This window comes from Orbicella franksi, chromosome 2 (assembly GCF_964199315.1).
Source record: "Orbicella franksi chromosome 2, jaOrbFran1.1, whole genome shotgun sequence".
Lineage (NCBI taxonomy): Eukaryota > Metazoa > Cnidaria > Anthozoa > Scleractinia > Merulinidae > Orbicella > Orbicella franksi.
In genome coordinates, this window is record NC_138146.1 from 11,947,037 (window position 1) to 11,969,037 (window position 22,001).

General features: G+C 37.6%; 1 protein-coding gene across 2 annotated transcripts in view; it reads right to left on the bottom strand.

Annotated features, from left to right (window-relative positions):
- LOC145479995 (protrudin-like) overlaps nt 1-22,001 on the bottom strand; it is a 66,231-nt gene that overhangs the window by 9,236 nt on the left and 34,994 nt on the right. Inside the window, exons 8-12 of one of the 2 annotated variants that reach the window (XR_014048492.1) lie at nt 15,447-15,607; nt 6,262-6,336; nt 3,700-3,727; nt 2,761-2,832; nt 2,255-2,308 (exon numbers count right to left, since the gene is read on the bottom strand). Coding sequence is in view for 1 of the 2 variants with exons in the window: in XM_081458482.1 (XP_081314608.1) it covers nt 2,259-2,308; nt 2,761-2,832; nt 3,700-3,727; nt 6,262-6,336; nt 15,447-15,607 (386 nt within the window). In the remaining variant the exon portion in view is untranslated. The remainder of the gene's footprint in view (nt 1-2,254; nt 2,309-2,760; nt 2,833-3,699; nt 3,728-6,261; nt 6,337-15,446; nt 15,608-22,001) is intronic. The other variant, XM_081458482.1, reaches the window with a different exon arrangement.

A 22,001-nucleotide genomic window follows, 5' to 3' on the forward strand; every position in this document is an offset into this window, starting at 1 on the left:
GTAACTCAGATACTAGACAAAGAACGATGTATCAAAGAACAGATTTATTTTGAACTACTTTACGTAAGTTGCATTTAGATCACCAGTTAAGATATCCAAATGTGTTTTTTCAGTGTGAAATTTTGTGCAAAGTTTGAAGTTGTACTACAAATTAAAACAATCTCTGTCAGTCGTTGCGAATCACTTGAAATCAGACTTTTCTACCGTAAACTGAGTAGCAGAAAGCAACAAAATTTGTAAAGTGTACTGGGTTATTCCAGAAAAAATCCACACACCCCCGACAGAAGGGTACGTTTTTTAACCCTTCCTCCTGCCCGGATTACCTGAAGCACTAGACCCCATCTTCTGCCTGAAATTCCCAGGCAAAAGACCCCGCCTCAAGCCTGGATTTCCAAAAAAAAATTATGAGCCTTCAATTTAATTTATATTCAGTAGAATTCTATGTACAACCATGTCCAGAATATGCTTTTGTGTAATTTCTAAAGCTTTAGTGAATATTAAGCTTACAATTATTCTGTTGAACTCAACAAAACGAGCTTATTACGAACACGTTTTTTGGACTTGTAGCTTATTAAAAGCAGATGACTTGCTTCTTACAGCTCCAAATATGTCTCCAATTTTACAATGATAAGACTTTTGTTAACTTAAATTAAATATCTTATCTCTAAGTTGGCCTTCTAATAGGGCGCAGGAAAAAAAATTGCACGGAATTCTAGAGGCAATTTGTGTGGAAAAACACTTCGATTGACTGCGTGGAATTGTGCGGATTGTGCAATCTTTTAATGGACGAAATTTCAATTTCAAGTGTTTTTGCCAAGTGCTACAGCAAGGAAATTCTGCATTGACAACAGTCTAGCTAAGTTTATTTCCCTAGTAGTTCAGATACACCTAGCAATCGCCAATTGTTTGAGCAAACCCGGTTAAGCAAAATCATCTCCGAAGTTATCCGTGAAAAACACAACTTGAAAGTTTATGCAAATTACGTGCAAATGACATTTGACGCCTTGTTATTAATATTCGCTAAAGCACTTCGATCGCGGAAAGTCGAGAGATTTCTTGTTTGTTTTGAAATGTAAAGAGCCTGAAAAGTTCGTAAGAATCTCTGCTAACAATAGGAGAGCTGTTTTATTTAAATATTTAAGCAAAGTAATTACTAAGAATTGTGCGGCTTTTTGTGGCCTCTGTGAACGCAGACGTATTTCCGACTGTCACTTGTCCTATTATGCAGGTTTTGGAGAATAGTGAGTTACGTATTGTGACCAAGAGCCTGTAGCCATGCTTACCATTTGAAAAACGTTCTACTCTTGCAGATTTACACGACTGTACGTAGAACGATCAAGAGCCTTGAATTTGAAACTCTTTCCGTCAACAGTCACGCTCACTGGAACGCAGAGCCTGGGTATGAGAATACAAATAGTGCCACGCGTTACACACTCGCAGCAAGTCGTTGCGACAGCTTTCTTCATGTTTGTCTTTTTGTCACATTTTCTGCGTGTTTATGGAAGAACCTGAGTTGGTAACTAAGTATATCAGGAAAGAAAGATATAACTGAAAGATTTCAACTTTTTTTAGATTCAGAGCGTGCTCATATGTCACAAGTCACACATCTAAAAGTTTGGGGTAACATTTGGTTGGAAATGATCCCCGAAGAAGACTCTTTTTAGGTTCAACCCCACTCCTGCCTGGATTTCTATAGTCTTTTGACTCCTCCTCCCAAGAGAATTTCCAGAAACCCGTCCATCAGGGGGGTGTGGACGTTTTCTGGAAGAACCCTTTCCACAGAAATTCTTTCAAATACAGCAGTGAACAGAGAGGTAAACTCGACTGAAATTGACTCACTTTTTGCTTAAAATTGTGCAGAGAGAGACACACAGGATTACGTGCCTTTACAGCGCCGAGCTACAAACAGCCAAAAAAACTCTCATAACTTCAAAAAACTCAATCGAACTTACTTAGTGACTTTCCTTGCCAGTTAAAGGTGAATAGAGATAAACTTGCGTTGATTAATTGGCAATGGAAGTGTGAAAGGGGCAAAAGATTGATGATTATCGCTAATAATTGGTTCACGAAAATAGATCGACACGACAGATTCTGCCCGCTGTGGCGGTCCGGATGAGAAAATTCCGCCCACTTCACGAACCAATCAGATTGCAGGATTAGTTGAATTCTGCCTGCTCACGAGCTGAGAATAAGAGAATTATTTTCTGGATATTTTCTGGTATCACCCAATATGGTTGGTAACAACTCAACTTACTTACTCGCTTTTTCAACACAGAAGAAAACGAAACATCACATGAGGCACAGTTTCCTGAAATTATAAAAATACACTGTAAACTGAACCCATAGGCACAAAAATGCTGTTGGCTTAGCTTTATTTGATCAGCTCTATGATAGATTTAGGCACACTATCAAGGAGATTATAAGTACTGCATTTCTTTTGAAAACAGTGCTACAGTTATGACTACATGAAATGTGCCTAGAACACCAAGATGATGCTGTTAAGTGGATCGTAATTAGCAGTTTGGGAATTTTCTGAGGAGGAAAATTTTAAAGTCGGGCCAAAACCTAATGTATTATATGGCTTCAGAGATTTATATTTCTTTTTGAAGTTATAATGCTAATCATAGCATCCCTTTGAAAATACACTAGTTCAACCTGCTCTAAACAGAAACAGTCAGTGAAAAACTGTAGTTTAGGCTGCTGGATTTCTTTTATAGTTTTACTTCAACCAACCTGACTCATTGAGCAATCACAGCTTACCACTATTGAGCCGCCTTTGTTTCCTGCGGTAATCACTAATATGGCTGACTACAGATAATCCTGAAAAGAGCCCTGAGGGAAACAAAATGCAGTCACAAATTAGAGAGGGAATAAATGTGTAAGGTTAGAGTATAACTTATTACACAAGTTTTCAACAACATCGATTGTAGGCTAACAGCAAGTCTTCATGCGAGCCTGGTAGTGGCATCAGCCATCAAGCTGCCACTAACCTCTGGTTTTTATGATAGCCACTAGGTATCTTTCTTTCACCCCTTGGATGGGATGCTAGTACATGGCGAGGTCACCTCCCAGCATTACATTCCCTAGTACCCTTTATACACCTGGGCAGAGATGCATTATGAGTAAGCCATCTTGCCCAAAACAAAACACATGCAATGGCTCTTGCCAGGGATTGAACCTGGTTACCTGGATCAGAATGTCAACTGTTCTAACCGGTAATAAAGTTATTATTATTATTATTATTATTATTATTATTATTATTATTATTGTTATTGTTATAAAAACTAGAGCTAAGCTTTACAAAATGCTATAATATTTACATAATTTGATGTCTGTTAAACCTGTAAAACATGTTTCCGTATCTAATCATGATATCATGGTTACTACAACTAATACTAATACTACTATTATTATTACTACTTATTGTTATTATTATTATTATTATTATTATTATTATTAGAGTATTGGTCCTCCATCTGTTGATTGTAGATATCTCCCTAAATGCAATCTCCAAAATCTACCAGATATATGTGATCGCCCTTATTTAATTTTAAGTGACAAGGGAAAACATGAGGTTATGGCCAACTCAAACTGCGATAAAAAATTTAATGCCATAATTGCAAAGGTTTTGTGGGGTTCTCAAGACACAGCTTTAGTTATGAGCTGGGAGCTGTGAGTTCAATTAGTAAAATCACTTACTTGCTCTTCGTTTTCTTGCATGAGCATCCTGTGAAATGCAAAAATATTCGCAGACAGTCAAAGCTACATTGTAGAAACAGGAATGAGCATGGGGAACCTATTATTCAATCAGTTGTATATTTTATATTACTATTAGGGTCTTTGGGTAGCCACTCACAAGAGCTTAACTGGAACAAAGGGTCTGGATGCTACCTCTTCAAGAAGGACTTAAGCCAGGCATACTGCCAACTCTATATCGACCCTCACAATTGTCACCTTCTAGGACATCACCAAGGTTACAACTGACACCTTTCTCCCTTTACGAGACCCAATTCAAGCAGCTGACTGCACACACCTCTACCACTCATGTGACGTGTCCTCCCAGATGTTTTGACTTTAAAAAGTCTTCTAACTTCTCTCTTCTTCATAGATGGCAGTCAGCCCTCGCCAACTCAGTTCACTGACCCAATCACCACAGCCAACCTCGCCAACCCTATCTCTCAAGTCCAAGCACAAGCCTATGCCCCTGGCACTCTCCACAATTTGCATTCTCAATGGAAGTTATGTTTGAATTTCTGCGCACTTATGACTTCACCCCTGTACCTGCTTCACCATATGCCGTGGACTCTCACACCTGTTATCTCACTCGCAAGACCTCATCACACCAGTACGTTTTGAATCCTCTTAATGTCATCAGACTCCTTCACTGCTACAACAGTTGTACAGTTGACACCCTTGACAACTTTGACGTTTCTTTCAAAAAGTGCGGATCAAAACATCTCTTAGGAACTGCAATCCACCAGAAACATCCTGTCACACCCTCTATCCTCCTGGAAATACGGCATCACCTGAACACCAACCTTCCTCTTTACTCCGCAATCTGTGCGTTATTCTGCACCGCTTTCTTTTCTTTCCTCCACAAATTGAACTTGACAGTAGCCTCGGCCACTTCCTCAGCCACTTCCTTCGACCCCAGATGCCATCGCCAAGATGTTACCCAGAGTACTTCTTTGCATACGTTGGATGAAAACTCTCCACCACAAGGAAGGCCTCCTTATCATTCTGCTTCCCAGCATTCCCGGCTCTATTCTCTGCCTTACGTCTGCCCTTCTACAATTCTTTACGCTCGTCCCCACTTCCTCATAAGCACTGTTGTTCTGTCTTCCCACTACTTCTGGCCGTCATCCTGTTACCTTTGCTACCTTTAGCATTAAAACACCTCATTTTAATCACTGGCCTTGATCCAGCTCACTACTCTCCTCACAGCTTTCAATGCAGTGGCACTACATTAGCCTTCCAGTCTGGCATCCCAGAGCACCTCATAAAGCTACAGTGACTGGTGATTGGATGCCTTCCGCACATACCTGGCGCTCCCACTGGAGACCCGCTCCCAGGTTGCAGACGTCATGACTGCAGGGTTATTTCCAAGGGAATGTCACTGAACAGTGTGAACACTGCATACCTTTGTATGCAATTTAAAGACACCAAAATTTTGCGCAAAACTTTTAGTGTTCTTTTTTCGGCCTCTCATTTTTTTCATAAATTTTCTACCACGTTTGGGCTATTTAGGGGTGTGATTTTCTTATTAAACGACAATATTTCAGCCCAAATGTGTGTCTTTATTGACTGACATGAAATAGTTGTATTGTTTTGATCTAGGATCAAAGAAGTTTAGTATTACTTGATCTATTAGATCAGACCTTCGGGGTCTCAGATTTCCTTAGCTTGTGCTCTGTCTCATTAGACCAGCTGTGTTGTAATTTTGCACCCTCTCCCTCCCACCTAGGGTGTGATTTTCATATTAAACAACAACACTTCAGCCCAAACCTGTGTCATTATTAATTATTGTGAATTAATTTGAATGTCTTCCAGTTGGCCCGAGATGTTTCCACTAATTAAGTTGAGAGGTTCTGGAGGTGGAAGGCCTAACTGCGTTGCAATTTCAGTTGTATTTTCTTCATCTTAAATTGGTAATTGTTGTATTTCTTTGGTGCTTTCTGTGTCATCAACTTGCAATTGCTGTATTTCTCTGGTGTTTTCTTTCCCCTTCGACACAATTGGATTCAACTTATCTTGGGACATGAACTATGATCACCAATGTTGACTGCTCTGGAATAAGGTCTGCATTTTATTCAGATCTTTGGTAGATCAGTGGCTGAATTACTGTTTCATATTTTACCTCTGACACCATGTAATATTCTTTAAAGAGCACAATGGATTTGGACAAACACAGCTTTAGTAAACTACTATAGATAGTAGTAGTAGTTGTCAAGTGTATGAAAATCAGGTGTGTCCTCCTGGTATGGGTTTATACCTTAAAATCATAGCAGAGGACAAGCTTCTAAACCATTCAATAGTGCACAAATCACTAAAACCTTAAGTCACTCAAAAAAGATCCAAAAGATACAATTGCAGTATGCAATTGCCATGAAGTGTACTTTTGGTGCGTAGTAAAAGTGTATTGTAATGACTTTTTTTATAACTTTTACACTTGGTGCAATAGTTTTGTAGGTGTTACTATGTTTTGTAAAATTGAAGAACAAGAAATCAAGAGGCGAGATGTGTCTGTGCTTCAATACAAACCTTATCTGTCTCTGTTTCATTTTCATCTTCATAACTCTCACATTCCGATTGTGAAGTCTCATGTTCTGCATCATACTGAGAATTAGAATGAGTGATAACCATGAATAGAAGGTTTTAAGTTATGCTTAACCTACACTGACTTTAACCCATTGACAACTGGAAATTTCTCTAAGAGTGCCTATCCATGCCAGATAAATAATTCTGCCCTTGTCTTAAATGTGCCATTTAAAGATGGAAGCTAACATTTGCCGTCACTTTCAGGTCAGCTTGGTTTTTTGTTCGGGTATTTGGGCAACAACATTTGACTTAGGAAAAGCTGTAACCACTTCATGCTTTTCTTCTTTTCCCTTTTAGTCATTTTGTTTTCTTCTTCCCTATTTTTATTTGGTGTTTTTCTTTTACTTTTCAGTCACCTTTAATTGTTCCTATTGGAAACACTGTCACCAAGATGGCAATGTAAGTTGATATTTTCCATTCTCTATGATACCGGGGGTAGGCCAATTTTTCTTTGATTGCCAGAGGATTATTTTATGCATCTTGGGTTCAATGAATTCATCCAATCATACTCATTTAAGCAGTCAGTTTATCAACTGGTTATCCAAAACAATTGGTACAAAATGTGATGATGTCACAGGTACACAAGGACCATGCTCCCTCAAGGATGGCTTTGGCCAGTTTAGGAGACATTTGGATAAAAAAGATTGAGAGTGACTGTCCATAAAAATCAACCAAAATTGACTTTTGGTGGCACAAGTTGAAAAATTGATTTCACGCATATTTAGCCCATAGATAGGTCCTGGTAAGAATACAACAGACTAAGTTAGTTTCTTCTGATACAGGGATGGTGAATGGTAAATGCAAGACTTTGCAAGGTGGTGAAACTAGAGATTATCTTTGCAAGCCAGAGACATTTTGACTTTTTACATTGGTTATCATGCCTGTTTGGGTTTGTTTTATTTCCCTTGATTCTAGTCTTTTGGCCAGCTGGACATTGCTGATATCTTGGAAGAGGTGGAACAATAATTATTTAGGATTAATTTTTTTCTCAGAAATTTGAAAGTAGCGTAACTATTAAAACTTTCAATCCTGCAAAAATCGAGACTACAAGACAGCTTTGTGAAAGAAATTAAGACTCTGACACAGCTTTGTGAAAAAATAAACTGCGAGATGAACATAACTGCTAAAATGCAAAGACTGCGAGACCCGTGAAATTCAGCGAAAATTTTGCGAGACCCAGAGTTTTTGATGGACCATTTGCTACCCCTAGCTTTCTTGGGTAAAAGTTTTCAAAAAGTGATTTTGCCCTGATTGGGCTCAAAATGTACTTCCAGTTATGATGAATTTTCTGAACATCTGATCGCATCATGCACCACACAACAGCTGCTTCTGGTTATGCTGAATTTTCTAAATATTATTTTGATCACATCATGTACCACACAACAGCTGTTTGAGAATCTTTCAATGATTTTTATATTCAGCTCAGGTCTTCATGGTACAACTGAACAAAAAAAAAATAACTAAAGGTTAGTTTTGAGCCCGAAACAAGATCAAACAGACACGCAAAATTTGGCAATGTGTTGCAAGTGAATTATAACACTAAAATAAGTAAAATATCGCCATATATTTGTTATATTAAACTTTACTACAACTTTAATTTCCAGAGAGGAATATATGAATTGGACATTCTGATTGGTCGAAAAACTCGCCTTATGACGATATATTCACCGCACTAGGCGGTGAATATGGCATTTCTGAGTTTGGTTACTAAGCTTACCACCTCTACCATCTCGGCACGTAAACATGGCGGACAGTTGCTGAATGAAATTTTTATTTATTCGAAAGACATCACTCCAAGTCCAGGATATTTGAAAGGATGGATAATTTTCAAAATGACTGTCGTTGCCCTTGGACCAAAAATCTTTTCAAGAACTCACATTCAAGGCATTTAAGAATCATAAACGCAGTGGTTATGTTGATCACCAACAGGTCAGATCAACTGACTGAAATTTATTTTCCTTCAAACTAAAGGTGCTTATTTTTAGACGATGATGACAATAGTGAATGAAGTCAACAACGATAAAACAAAGGTACCGAATGAACTTATTTTTTGTAGTGTTTCGCTTGCTTGTTTTACTGCCGAACTCGATGAGTAAATTGATTCACAATTGATGTACATGTAAGGTTATTATTAAAACTATGGCCGCATACGTGTATGTAAACGAACAATTGCATCTGTGTTTTTATGTTCTAGTCCTTTATTTTGTAGTCCTTGATGTTCACCTCTGAAAATTATACTAAAACAATTATGAACCTCAGGCTAAGTGAACTTTGATGAATATTCACACCGACTTCGTCTCGGTGAATATTCACCAATGTTCACTTTGCGTTCTGCAAATAATTGTTACATATAAGTAGTTCACAATGTCTTTGTTTGTTCCCTGCATTTCCTTGAATGTTATTCTATCAAGAATGTTATGGTTTGTTTTTGAAGCAGCCTTGAAAGACTCAAGGTCCGTTTACTCTTTAAAGATATCGCCAGATTGTTCCAGAGAATGAAGAACGATAAGAATTGCTGTTAGTGTTTTGTAAAAAGAGAGTTTATACCATCAGGTGCTCTATTGTAAAGTGCTTGATAGGTTATGCATGCCATTCACCTCTTAAAAATGTGCGATGGAGTTTTCCATTTTGCTTCTGCCAGAATGTCAACATTGCATGTAGTGTAATTAATATTTAAAATAAATCTAGCTGCTCCAATGTGAATCTCCTCAAGGGCCTAGAGTGAGTTGGAGGACCCCCAAGGAGGACTAGAGTAGGTAATGCTTGGTAGAATACCCTTAAAATAGATTGATTCTAGTATATGTATGTGATTATCAAGGCCTTTTAAATGTTTTAGTTTCTGCAGTCTTCCAGAGAAGCATTTACTCAATGACTCTATATATGGGCGACCAAGAAAGCTCATTGTCATTTTGACAACCTAAACAGGTTGCTTTTACAAAAGAATTAACTTTGTTGGGACCTAAAGAAATTTTCGGCACATCCAACCATTCAAGTATGGGACATATTATGCCCCATACTCAGACAGACCACCTACATTATAAATATATGAAAAAAAATTAAAATAAATGCATTCTATAAGCTAACCAGTTCACTTGGTATTCATTAAGAAGCTCCTTACATCACGCTTAAAACTTGAAATGCCAGTCGCTGATCTAACAACATTGTATAAATGGAAGCAAATTCCACATGCCTACAATATGATTAACAGATAGACTTACTCTGAAGAACTATGCTCAAACAAATTAAAAAAGTGTTTGTTCAAACATAGTTCTTCTTTAGAGTAAGTCTATCTTTTTGTTTCAAGGGTACCTAGAAGTATCAGAGTAAAATTGAACATACACTGTACGAAGAGATAATATTAGTATAACCATTCAAAACTTTACAAAAAAAATAACCTGTCAAAAAGAAATCGTCTATGCTCCAGGGAAAGCAGATTATGCTTAGAGTTACGAGTATCATAGTCATCTTCGCTTTTTAGAATAAACCTCATGGGGTGGCATTGCACTATTTCCAACTTCTTAATCTGGCAGTGAAAGGTAACCAAAGAACAGAGCCACTTCCCAGTTGGGACCTAACCAAGGCAGTTCTTAGCATTGAAATATCTCTGCAATATCTTTTAATTAAACCAAGCACCTTATTTGCCTTGCTGGAGATCTTAGTGATCCAAGATCACTCAGATCATGGTGCATCAAAGAATTAACTGTTGAATCCACCCTGGTCATGGATTTACATTTGTATTGGCTCCTTTAATGCACCATGATCTGAGTGACTTGGAACACTGATCCTATTTAATACAACCCTTAATCGAACAGCAAACTTCCAACTTGTTTTGTTCTCTGACAATGGTCACAGAACAGTGAATTTCAATGAAAAAATGATTTCAAAATGTATAATTTAATTAAGCAACTAGCCAAAATTAGCTGGTCCCCAAACACTATGGATTTAACACTGACAAAAAATACCTGTTAATTTTTTTGGCTTAAACATGTTATAAGTGAGCATTTCAGTTGTTTGAAAAGAAACATTTGTGCACAAGTATTAAACTTACGTACAGTATCTGCATAACTTGGAAAAGCAATCCGTCCAGCATGCCATAATTGTCTAATTTAAGGTGGTTCCATAGGGTAATCATTTATGGCATTGCCGGCACAAGTCTTATGTCTTGAATGCCGTTTTTGCATTCGTTGTTGCACAAAGTCCTCTCAAACTTACTACATATAATAAGCAATGATTAACTAGTGTTTTACTATCATCTCTGTTAAAATTTTGGGTTTTAGTCTTACATTGTGAAAGTGTTTTTTACTTTTTTTATGGCTTTCTTTGTGATTTTCTTGAATTTCCTTCTGTGATATCTCCCAAAATTTTCACAGCACATCGCATCCTGTGGGATATGAATCTCAAACACAAAAAAAGTAGGGTTTGCATGAGCGGTTTTCTCGATTTTTGCAAATTTATGTCTTTTACCGCTGTGAAAAACTGGTTTTACAGATTTCCCTGAAAAAAAGAGCTGTGACTGAAGAAAAATATTTACTACCAGTCTGCCAAATTTTACCGTATTTCACTGAAGGAAACGTGAGAAAATTCCTGTCAGTTTTGCTTTTTTTGTACTCACGTTGACATCATAAAATATCGAAAACACTGACATTTTCCTTCAGGCGCACGCAAGGTACTTGAGCTTTTGTCCTCAGCGCACGTGCGATCATAAAACTATAGGGAGTAACCTTAAAACTTACTGGGTTACTTACTTCATTGATGTCTTTAATCTTTAATGGAAAATTGAGATTTGTTCAGTTTTATGTAGCTACATTTTGTATTTACTTATTCCTACTTTGTAAAAGAAAAAAACACCAAACTGTCGACAAGCTGGGAGTACAAATAAAAGCAAATACTGATTTAGTTATGGTATTGCAGCGTTCCTTCAAATCATGTCAGGCTACAAACCAACAATATCAACTTCATATTGATTTTAATATTGATTTTAATTAACGTTTCCGAATTATTACCGAAATTTATAGAGCCACAGCTTTAAAAAGTGTCAAAATTAAAAGTGTTACATTATGTTTTATTTTTTCACCCAAATGTTCTCAGCTAGCTTTCTGTGGTTTGTTGGAAACAAATTATGTATTCAGGGTAACTGGCCACATTGTAATTGTTTACATTGCAATGGCGGATTTAGGGCCAAATGTATGAGAAACACAGGCCAAGGTGGCCTACTTAAAACCATTTCCCCAGAGAAAGTTTTGGATTTTCAAACAGGTAGGTGTATAGTTAACCCGTAGAAAGTGTTTTTTTATCGCATTTAAAGTTATAGCCCATAGAAAAATATGGCGATATTTTAGTTCTATGATTCGCTTGCAACACATTTGCAAATTTTGTTTGTCTGTTTGGGTTAAAAACTTTGATTTATTTTACATTCCATCGTACCATGAAGACCTGAGCTAAATATAAAAATCACTGAAAGATTCTCAAGTTGCTGTTGTGTGGTGCGTGTTGCAATCAAATATTCAGAAACTTCAGCACACCGGAAGTAGATTTGAACCCAATCAGAGCGAAATCATTATTCACAAACTTCTTCCAGAAAGGTTGTACTAACAGAAACTAACTACAGCCCATTTGTTTTCTAGCTAGGGCCAATCTGTGGCCAAAAATATGAGCTTGTGCCAGTGTTTGGTGTACATTTATAGACAGTGGCTCTTAAGAGTCCCTGTCCATAACAATGGAAAATAACTCGGCAAGAGTCGAAAATTCGATTTCGCTCATATTTTCATGGTAGATAGGCTAGGACATGACAAAAACTACTGGACAGTTTTTTTTGGCAAAGTATCCTTTTATTTCAAAGAAATAGGCAAATTACCAAATTCCGTTAAAATCGTCATTTGACGCACCATTTTATTAAACAAGTTTGAGGGCCTCGCATGCAAAACCACATCATTCTTCCATCTTTAAAACACTCAAATATTTTTGTGCAATGTTTAAATGTGTACTGGATTGATTTTAGGGAATGTTGCGTTGTCTTTCTGGGTGCAAAATAATAAATTTCGAAGACATATATTTCATTCACTTAAAAGTACTCAGTGAATATAATTAATTTTCACCATGTGCGAAACCTTCAAATGGATTAAGCTTCTGGTGGTTCAATCACAGAAGGATGGTGAACAGATTCCTGTAAAAATTTCTTTGGGCAAACGATTGTGAGCGACGCAAGAGCTTTTCAAAGTACATTAAAAATGCAAATATTTGACCATCCCCTCATCAAATTTCAATTTACAGGTTAGACGTATATTTTAGCATGCGCCACATGTCTTGACCTATGTTAAGCTGAAATTGACACAGAGCTGATAATTTCGAAATGTTCTAACCTCATTTGCTGTAAAAGGCAGGTCCAAAGCTGATTTGACGTGTTTCTCTCACTATTCGTCGCACATAGAGCAGAAGTTTGCTTTTGTTTACATAATGTCCGATGTACATCGCCAACTGTCAACTTATTTAATGGTCAAATACCATGAATCTGTGACCCTCTTTCGACACATATGATCACCACTGCATCTTAGTCAAAAACGGCTAAGTCATTTGTAGATAGTTGCTTGCTTTGCACTATACCAAAATATTACGTTTGATCATCATGGCTTGATGGCTTGAATCCTTGCTTGCAGCGGTTCCTTGTTCGTCACGCAATGCTGTCATCCCATTTTAGGGGGTAGGGGTAGGACAATTTCTATCCTAACACATAAGGCTCCGTAAGGCTGGAACCACTGGGAGTACACAGTTGTGTTGAGTAGGAAGAGATTAAATTAAGAAATGAGAAGAATGAATAGTTTACCATTGCCCCTATTGTTATCTTTTACTCGACCACCGCTACCTACATGCCCTGCGTAATACTGTAACGCTAAACTCGTACCCAGGTCTTTTCACGCTGTGCAATTATTTTTGGTTTACATGTAATACACTGGGCTACCCTCGGGGAAATGGGTGGCGACCGCTTAATGGGGCTAGCCGCTTAAATAGAGGTTGGTGTACCTTGAATATTTAATTTTCACTATCGGGTTATAAATTTCGTGGTGAACATGGAGTCAATGCAAGATAATCATGACAGACGTGTGTTTGAATGATCACTCGTCATGCACCTTCAATTTCAGACTCTTATCTGCCGTCGCCCTTTCCAAAACAAAGTTTTTAAATTTTGGGTGGCCGCTTAATAGGGGTAAAGGCAATAATGAAACCCTTATCGGAACAACCAAAATGGTGGCCGCGGAGGTAACCGGTCAATAGGTGTTTGACAATAATTTTGGACTGTATTGACAACATTCCTCTATTTAACAATTAGACCTGTGGCGCTTGAGGGCAAAGGGTCTAATTGTTTTAGTATCACCCTACTAGTTGGACAGAAAAGGCAGTAATAAAGATAGCAAATGCAAGTTGAAGAAATATTTATTTGGGAATCAAACGAGAGAAAGTTTCACGCTCGATTGCGTCAATTTCGCTACTCGAGGACTATTACTAATAGTCCTCTAGTAGCGTAGCCAATTAAAATGCAGGATTTGTATTAGTCCACTAGTTGGGTGATACTAATTTCTGCTACAAACATACCAATGCCTCACCACTAAGCAAACAAAATACGCCAAATAAAATGACATGGCCAGGGCTATTTACTCACGTAATTAGTACAACAAACGTGATTTGGACCGAGGCCACATACACTATAGAATACGATTATATAAATATACACATGTTACTATATATATGAACAAATAGATGAACAATGATTATATTGTTTCACTTATCCTGAGAGTGCTCTATACAAAATATATCAAAATGTGCAGCATATGCTGTGACAGCATTGCGTGACTAACAAAAAACAGCTGTAAGATTGTGCTGCGCCGACACGCTTATCAGCAATGGTCAGCAATCGATCAAACGTAATATTTTGGCGCAGTGCAAAGCAAGCAACTATCTACAAATGACTCGCCGTTTTTTGACTTAGATGCAGTGATGTTCATATGCGCAGAAAGATGATCACAGATTCATGGTATTCGACCAATAATAGGTTGACAGTAGGCGATGTACATTGGACGTTAACCTTGTGTAAACAAAAGCAAACTTCTGCTTTATGTGCGATGAATGGTGAGAGATAGACTAGAAACATGTCAAATTGGCTTTGGACCTGCCTTTTAAAACAAATAAGGTTAGAACATTTCGAAATTATCAGCTCTGTCTATTTCATTATAGGTCAAGTCATGTGGCGCATGCTAAAATATACGTCTTACCCGTAAATTGAAATTTGACGACGGATGGTCAAATATTTGCATTTTTGACGTACTTTGAAAAGCTCTCGCGTCGCTCACAATCATTTGCCCAAAGAAATTTTTACAGGAATCTGTAGACCATCCTTCTGCAATTCAACCCCCAGAAGCTTAATCCATTTGAAGGTTTTGCACATGGTGAAAATTAATTATATTCACTGAGTAATTTTAAGTGAATGAAATACATGTCTTCGAAATTTAATTATTTTGCACCCAAAAAGACAACGCAACATTCCCTAAAATCAACCCAGTACACATTTAAACATTGCACAAAAATATTTGAGTGTTTTAAAGATGGAAGAATGATGTGGTTTTGCATGCGAGGTTCTCAAACTTGCTTAATAAAATGGAGCGTCAAATGACGATTTTAACGGAATTTGGTAATTTGCATATTTCTTTAAAATAAAAGGATATTTTGCCAAAAAAAATATCCAGTACTTTTTGTCATGCCTTAGCCTATCTACCATAAGAATATGAGTGAAATCGAATTTTTGACCCTTGCCGCGAAACTAAGAATTTGTCTGATTTTTAATGGCAGGCACTCTTAAAGAGTGCAGCTTTAACCTTTAAATTCCAGCAGTGATGAAAATCTTATTTCTCATAAAAATACCGACACATCATCAAGCAAACTGGTAACAAGAATAAAGAAAATCATATGGTAAGTAATTTTGTCTTGATGTAACACCAAATTCTCAGAACTCCCATTAAAAAAACTGTATGGCTGTCAGCAAGAAGAATTGACATTTTAAACACAGGACTGAAATGGTTAAACATGACTACAATAAATCAATGACAACTCACGACAAAACCATACAACCTGAAACTTACCCATTCATCACCGTAGCCAATTTCTGTTTCTAAAGCAATGTTAGCTTTAAGAGAATTATTTGTTGAAGCATTCACCAGTGCAATCCAATAATTCTGTGAAAACACGTTCTTCTTCGATTGCTGTAGTGCCAGCTGGAATTGTGTGACAGCTTGTCTGAAAACTATCAACAACAAACATTACAAAGAGTATACATGTAGTTACCCCTTACAGTTATGACCACAGATGTCATTTGACTGCTGGAGTGACCATTTATCTTTCCCAGAAGCTTATTTTCACCTTCTGTCTTTCAGGTAGGATAATACAATACTGACCAAGATCAGAAGAAGAGATAATTAACACCTGCACTTACGAAATTAGTGCTCACCCAATGAAAACTCTGGAAGTGGAAGTAATTCTTTAAATGTGTACTTGACACTACAGTGTACTGCAGTTTGTGCGTAAATTTTGGGTCATGGTTATCATTAATGAAATTGAATCCATGTATAATGAAATCTAGGGCTAAAAAAATATCTTAACAATACCTTATTCATAATTATGTATTTTTGTTCATGCATCTTAATTTCTACATTTTTCATGAATCTACAAATATACAAAGTTTAAGACTAGCAAAATTCACAGTCATGTGAATTTCACACCACCTTGTAACAAATTTACAAAATTAAAAAATTGCATCTACAGTTCTGCAGTTCTCTGCTTGTACCACAAGATATAGTTCTAAGAACCCCTTGCCCTAAGGATTTCTTTCAGCGTGAGCTGAGAGATTGCTCCCAGGCTTTTCTGCGTGTTTATCTGCATTTTACTTCCTCTTGTCTGTTGGCTGGCACCACAGCCCAAACTTAACAACTTGGCACTCCATTCTGTTGAAAGATCTAGCCCATCATGGGTGTTTGCATCAATAAGACTAGATAAGTGTAATTTGACATGAAAATAGGGTCCATTAAGGTTTAAAGTTTCATTTTTAAAATTTGCCTATCTATCTTCATTTGAACCACTTTCTTCCTCCAGTTCTTTCAGAATATCTCTAGCAGACTCATCAAAATTACCATTAGGTAACCAGTTCATTGTAGTTAGCACTGACAAGTTTCTCGTGGAATGACATGGGAAAAGGCTGGTGTAGCTGATGTTGACAGTGGAGAAACAAAACCTACTCCTGACCAGACGATCCTTTATAGGATATGAAGGATGCTTACATGTAAATCTGCAAAATTTGTTGCAGAACACTGTGTGAAATGAGCAATTCACGGGAATTTACAACGCTGTGATATTCCACAACACTTGGAGAATTGTAGATCTGAACATGATGTGTAGGGAACGTGACATGTCAGAGAGCATCATGTTCCTGACAAGTCTTTTGCAGGCTGCCATGACAAATCACAGCCTGGGTATGTCAAGTGTGAGTGCCAAGGGATGTTAGGCCTTTGATACTCAATTTTTAACTCTTGAATTGCAAGCAAGTTACAGGTTGTAGTGGTGAATCATATTATGCAAATTAAGGTTGGTTTACGATCTGTTAACTTCCGCTGTGTTTGCAGGCACATAATTATGGTTTGACATCTCTAAGACAAGTTATGTAACTACAAGTATTGTGCTAAAAATGGAACTGTTAGTAATTCAAATAACTCATTATTAAATGATTGTTAAAACTTCTTGTTAATTTGTTGATCAGGGAAAGTGTCAATGGCAGCTTGTAACTGTTAGTTCAAATAACTTGGATAAATAATTGTGTGGTAAAATATCCCTTTATTTGTTGGTCGGGAAAAGTGTTAATCTCAATCATTTGGACATCGGTCATGCGACGGTGTAGATGCTGCAAAGGAGACTAAGAAAGTCTCACAGCATTGTTAAACAGTTTTTAAATAAGTCTGGAGAAAAGATCTTTGTGAAAATTTAATCTCAGAATCATCAATTTCATTTACATTGTAAACAAAACTTTGGTAGTAATATTTCCTCTTTAAAACTTGCAGTAAGTGTTTTTTTATGAAAAAAGTAATTCCATATTACACAACGGTTAGCTCATATTAGTCATCATTCACTGAGAGAGTTGTATAATACATGTACCAGATAGGGTATTTTACCTTCTGTGCTAGCATATAACGCACATAAGATATTATTTGATATCTCAAATACTGTGAGTGAGTGTTGCAAGAACAATGGAAGTGTTAAGGTACTGGTAACTCAAATTAAATGGTTGTTAAAACATCTGGTTTATTTGTTGATCAGGGAAAATGTTAATAGTCTCCTTCGCAGCTGTTATTAGGGTCGTCACGCAACGCTTCTCCCCAACTAAAATGTTAATGGCAGCTTGTTTTAATTATGTGTTAAAATTTCCATTCATTATGAAATGGTTGTGAAAACTTTTTTTACTTTGTTGATCAGGGAAAGTGTTAATTGTGTGGTAAAATATCCCTTCATTTGTTGTTAGGGAAAAGTGTTAAAGGGCCCTAGTAAACTTCCCCTTCATTTTAGTTTACATACGAGAGTTTAGCTACAACATTTTATTTGCAGCAGGTCAAGACAGAGGAGATCACTGTGAAACTACTTAAGATAATTTAACATACTTTCGGAAACACAACTCACAGCAAAGTAATAAGATTTCGTGTCACCATGCAATATCATTAATTTCGACAGCATCGAAAATGGTGGCGGCTGACTAAGGTCCTTTAAACTCAGTTGTTCGAGTGTACGTCACCCAACGGTTCAAATATGAGCGCAAATGTTCAATGGTGATGTAGATGCGGAGGAGATCAAGAAAGGGCCACCAAAAGGTTAGCTTATATCTGTCAACATTGTCTTGCAGCATTGGCAAATAGTTTTTAAAATGACCTCTCTGCTGTTGGCATAAAATCTGGAGAAAAGATCTCTATGAAGTTTTACTGCCAGAATCATTACTTTCAGTTAATTGATCACTGGTGAACAGTTTTTAAATAACCTTTCTGCTGTGGGCATGAAGTCCGGAGAAAAGATCTTTGTGAAGGTTTACTGTCAGAATCATTATTTAAAGTTATAGAAGCTTTTGTTTTTACTCATTGTAATTTGTCCTCTTTAAAACATAACTACTTTTTCATGAAAAGAGTAGGGCACTTTGATTAAATGTGTGGGTAGGAAGATGTGTTTGCCTTAATTTGTTTCCAAATTTTGCATTTTCAAGGCATGCAGAGCATATGAAAAATGCTCTCATGGCCGACATTCTGATGTATATACTGTTTTAAAGGAGCATAATGTTTCTTTCCCCATGTTTTCTTTGATCCACAGACATGTCAACTGGCGACCAAACAAATTCAGCATCTCACTCCATTTATTATTTCAATTAAAGTTTGTAATAGCCTTTTTCAACCACATTTTGATTATTGCAATGTAGTGTGGGGAAACTGTAACAAGGGCCTTTCTGAAATACTCCAAAGGCTTCAAAATCATGCAGCTCGCACCATGATGTCTGCGAGCTATGATAGTAATTTGGATGATTTGTTCCGGGCACTGGAGTGGCGAAGACTCTACCATCAAAGATTGGAACAGAAGTCTATCCAAGTATATAAAACATTACATGGTAAGACACCTGATTATCTGAGATCAAGATTCGTACATCGTGACAATGTAAGTGCTTATCGTTTAAGGAATATTGAAAACAAATTAGTTCTTCCACAACCTCAAACTGATTATGTTAAGAGAAGTTTTTTGTACAGCGGCACTCAGTTGTGGAACATTTATATCAGGCAGTTTCTATAAAAAATATTCAACTGCACCTTACATAAGATATTAGAATTAATACATAAAATAAGACTTACAATTTACAATTCCATAATTTGGTTAAATAATAGAATAAATTAGAAACCACACCAGCTAATTAAATGCCTTATTAAATAACAATGTTCAAAGTCTACTTTTAAAAATATTTAAACTGGAGATACACAGAATAGTAGTTGGAAGTAAATTCTAAAGTCTGGGCACTACACAGCTAAACGATCTATCCCCCAGGGTTTTCTTTGTCCTTACTTTAGGAGGTATGAACAGTAGTCATGTGCATATGATGAGCTTCAAACTAAGGCAGTCTAAGGGAGACCATTACAAAGAGCCATTTCATCAATCATCTAATCTCCTGTCTCTTTCCAATTTGGGACAAAGTGCACCTTTTCTGAAGAGCAGCAGGCTCCTATTATCACAAGGTCTTTCCAGCATGACTCTGAGGCAACACATCTTCCCACAATGGATTTATTTCACTGGCTTCTTTCCATACAGTTATCACCTTGAGATCAGAATCTGTTTCCTGCTCTTCCCTCAAAAAGGTGAAAGTCCATGTCGGCTCTAACTGGACCATGGTACAATGATCTCCAACAGGACCTTCACAGTTCATAGGTTGCTTCTTGTCGTGGTTAGGAATGGGCACTTGTTTCTAAGATTTGCAACCCTTACACCACTTACAACAGATATCACAGGGTTGACAGGAAAGTGCATCAGCATTCTACCATTCTACCAAAAGCTTACTGTGGGTCACACAGTAGTTCCATTCAGATTTAACCAATGTTTGACTTGCAAATACAAGAGGTTTTCCCACCCTGTCCCTAAGCTGTGACATGGCATCAATTCTAGCATAAACTTTGTCTCTCTGGTCAGACTGGCCAGGAATCCATGAGATGTTATATCCCTTTCAGACTGTGGAGCTGACATTAGCCTGTCAAAACAAATTCTGTCTTTGCATCTGTTTGCTTGTACAGTTGTTGAGCTACAGTTGAGAGGTTAGGGACGAATCAATGTTAATAAGGGGCCATGTGCAGAATGGTTCTACCTTTCCAGGGTCTCCAGTGATGCCCTCTCCTTTGCTGGAGGAGAAAACATGTCTTTGGCTTAAGCTTAAGTCCTGCACAGGCGTTGCTCAAACATGTTGGTGTAACTCTTCTTCAAAGGGGTGCCCCATAACAATCACAAAATCAAGGTATTGAGCAGATTTTCCAATATCGACTCTTCAAGACAAGTTCCTTCAATCTTCCAAATGTACCTGGCACATCGCAGCAGCCAAATGATTTCATGTTCCATTCATACCAGTTGCTCTGAGTTATAAATACTGCCTTTTTCTGGGTATTCACGTCCATTGCCACTTTCCAGTAACTGGAGCCAAGATCCAACATGGAAAACTATACAGCCCACTGAAGTTTAGTTTCAGGTCATTTTGTGAGGACTACCTGGTGTATAGGAAAAGACATGTACTTAAGGATGTTCACACCCATCATTACTGAACATGCTTTCTGTGCATGAAATTCACCTCGCAAGGTGATGCCGCGTAATACGTCAAGCATGCAAACGAAGGAAGAAATATAAGCTAGTATAGGGCTTGGCACTGCCTGCAATTTACTCTCTTGGTTTCCTTTCCGTAGGTCAGTTACTTTAACAATTCTATCCATTTTAACAAACAACAGGAAAAAATCTATTCATGAGAAGTTACAAATATTACATGTATGCTTTCTCTGCTCTCGTGTAAGCGAAGTTTTCTTTAAATGTGGACTGGCAAAACTAATACCTTATTACATGAAATTCACGATTTAAAAAAATCGTGAAATTTAACTGATGCGAAAATTAAATGTCGCAAAATTAATGTGACGTGAAAATTAAGTGACTCATATTACGTCAATAATTAAAAAAGCGACTTTATTACCATTACACACGTTTATAACAATCATTTTGAATTATTCCGTAGTAATGTTCTGGTCCTCTTCATCTCTACTGCCTTCCCTCTCCACTCCAGGTAGCACCTCTTTTGTACAATCCTCAAACTGTCCATTTACTGGCTCCTTGTAGTGCTGTTCCACTAGTTGCTTAAACCTTTCCATTGCCTTGTAGACACTGTGAGAACATCTTTCTTGTTGAGGAAAAGGTTGTTGTTATTCATCGTGGTAGATGCAATAACAAAGTGTATTATCGTTTGTCTCACGATGTAGTCACTTGAGATGTAGATCGCGACGTATTATCTCCTCTTGCAGGTAACTCGAACTTCACAGTGAAGAACTCAACTGACTTCACCTCCACCATCGCCAGTGAAGAGATCCAGGACCACGAGATCATGGTGTCTTTCGACGTAGAGTCACTGTTTACCAACGTACCGATCGAGGGCGCCGTACAAGCCGCGCTACAAAAAATGGAGAACGACGCAGGCCTGGCTGACCGCACGACACTTACACCAGTTCAAATCGCGGACCTCTTGAATTTCGTATTAAGATCTACGTACTTCTAGTACAACGGATCGATTTACGAACAATGAGACGGCACAGCCATGGGGAACCCTGTATCCGCGGTTATTGCTAATCTCTACATGGAGATATTTAAAGAACAAGCAATAGAGTCCGCACCTTGCAAGCCTAAGATCTGGAAACGCTACGTAGATGATACTTTCACCGTCCTGGATCGGGATAGAGTTGACGTCTTCCTGCAACACCTGAACAGTCAACAACCATCAATCCGTTTCACCATGGAGATCGAGAACAACAACAAGATCGCCTTTCTCGACACGTCAGTTTACAGAGAACCTGATGGCCGCCTTACCACCAGTGTCTACAGGAGACCAACAC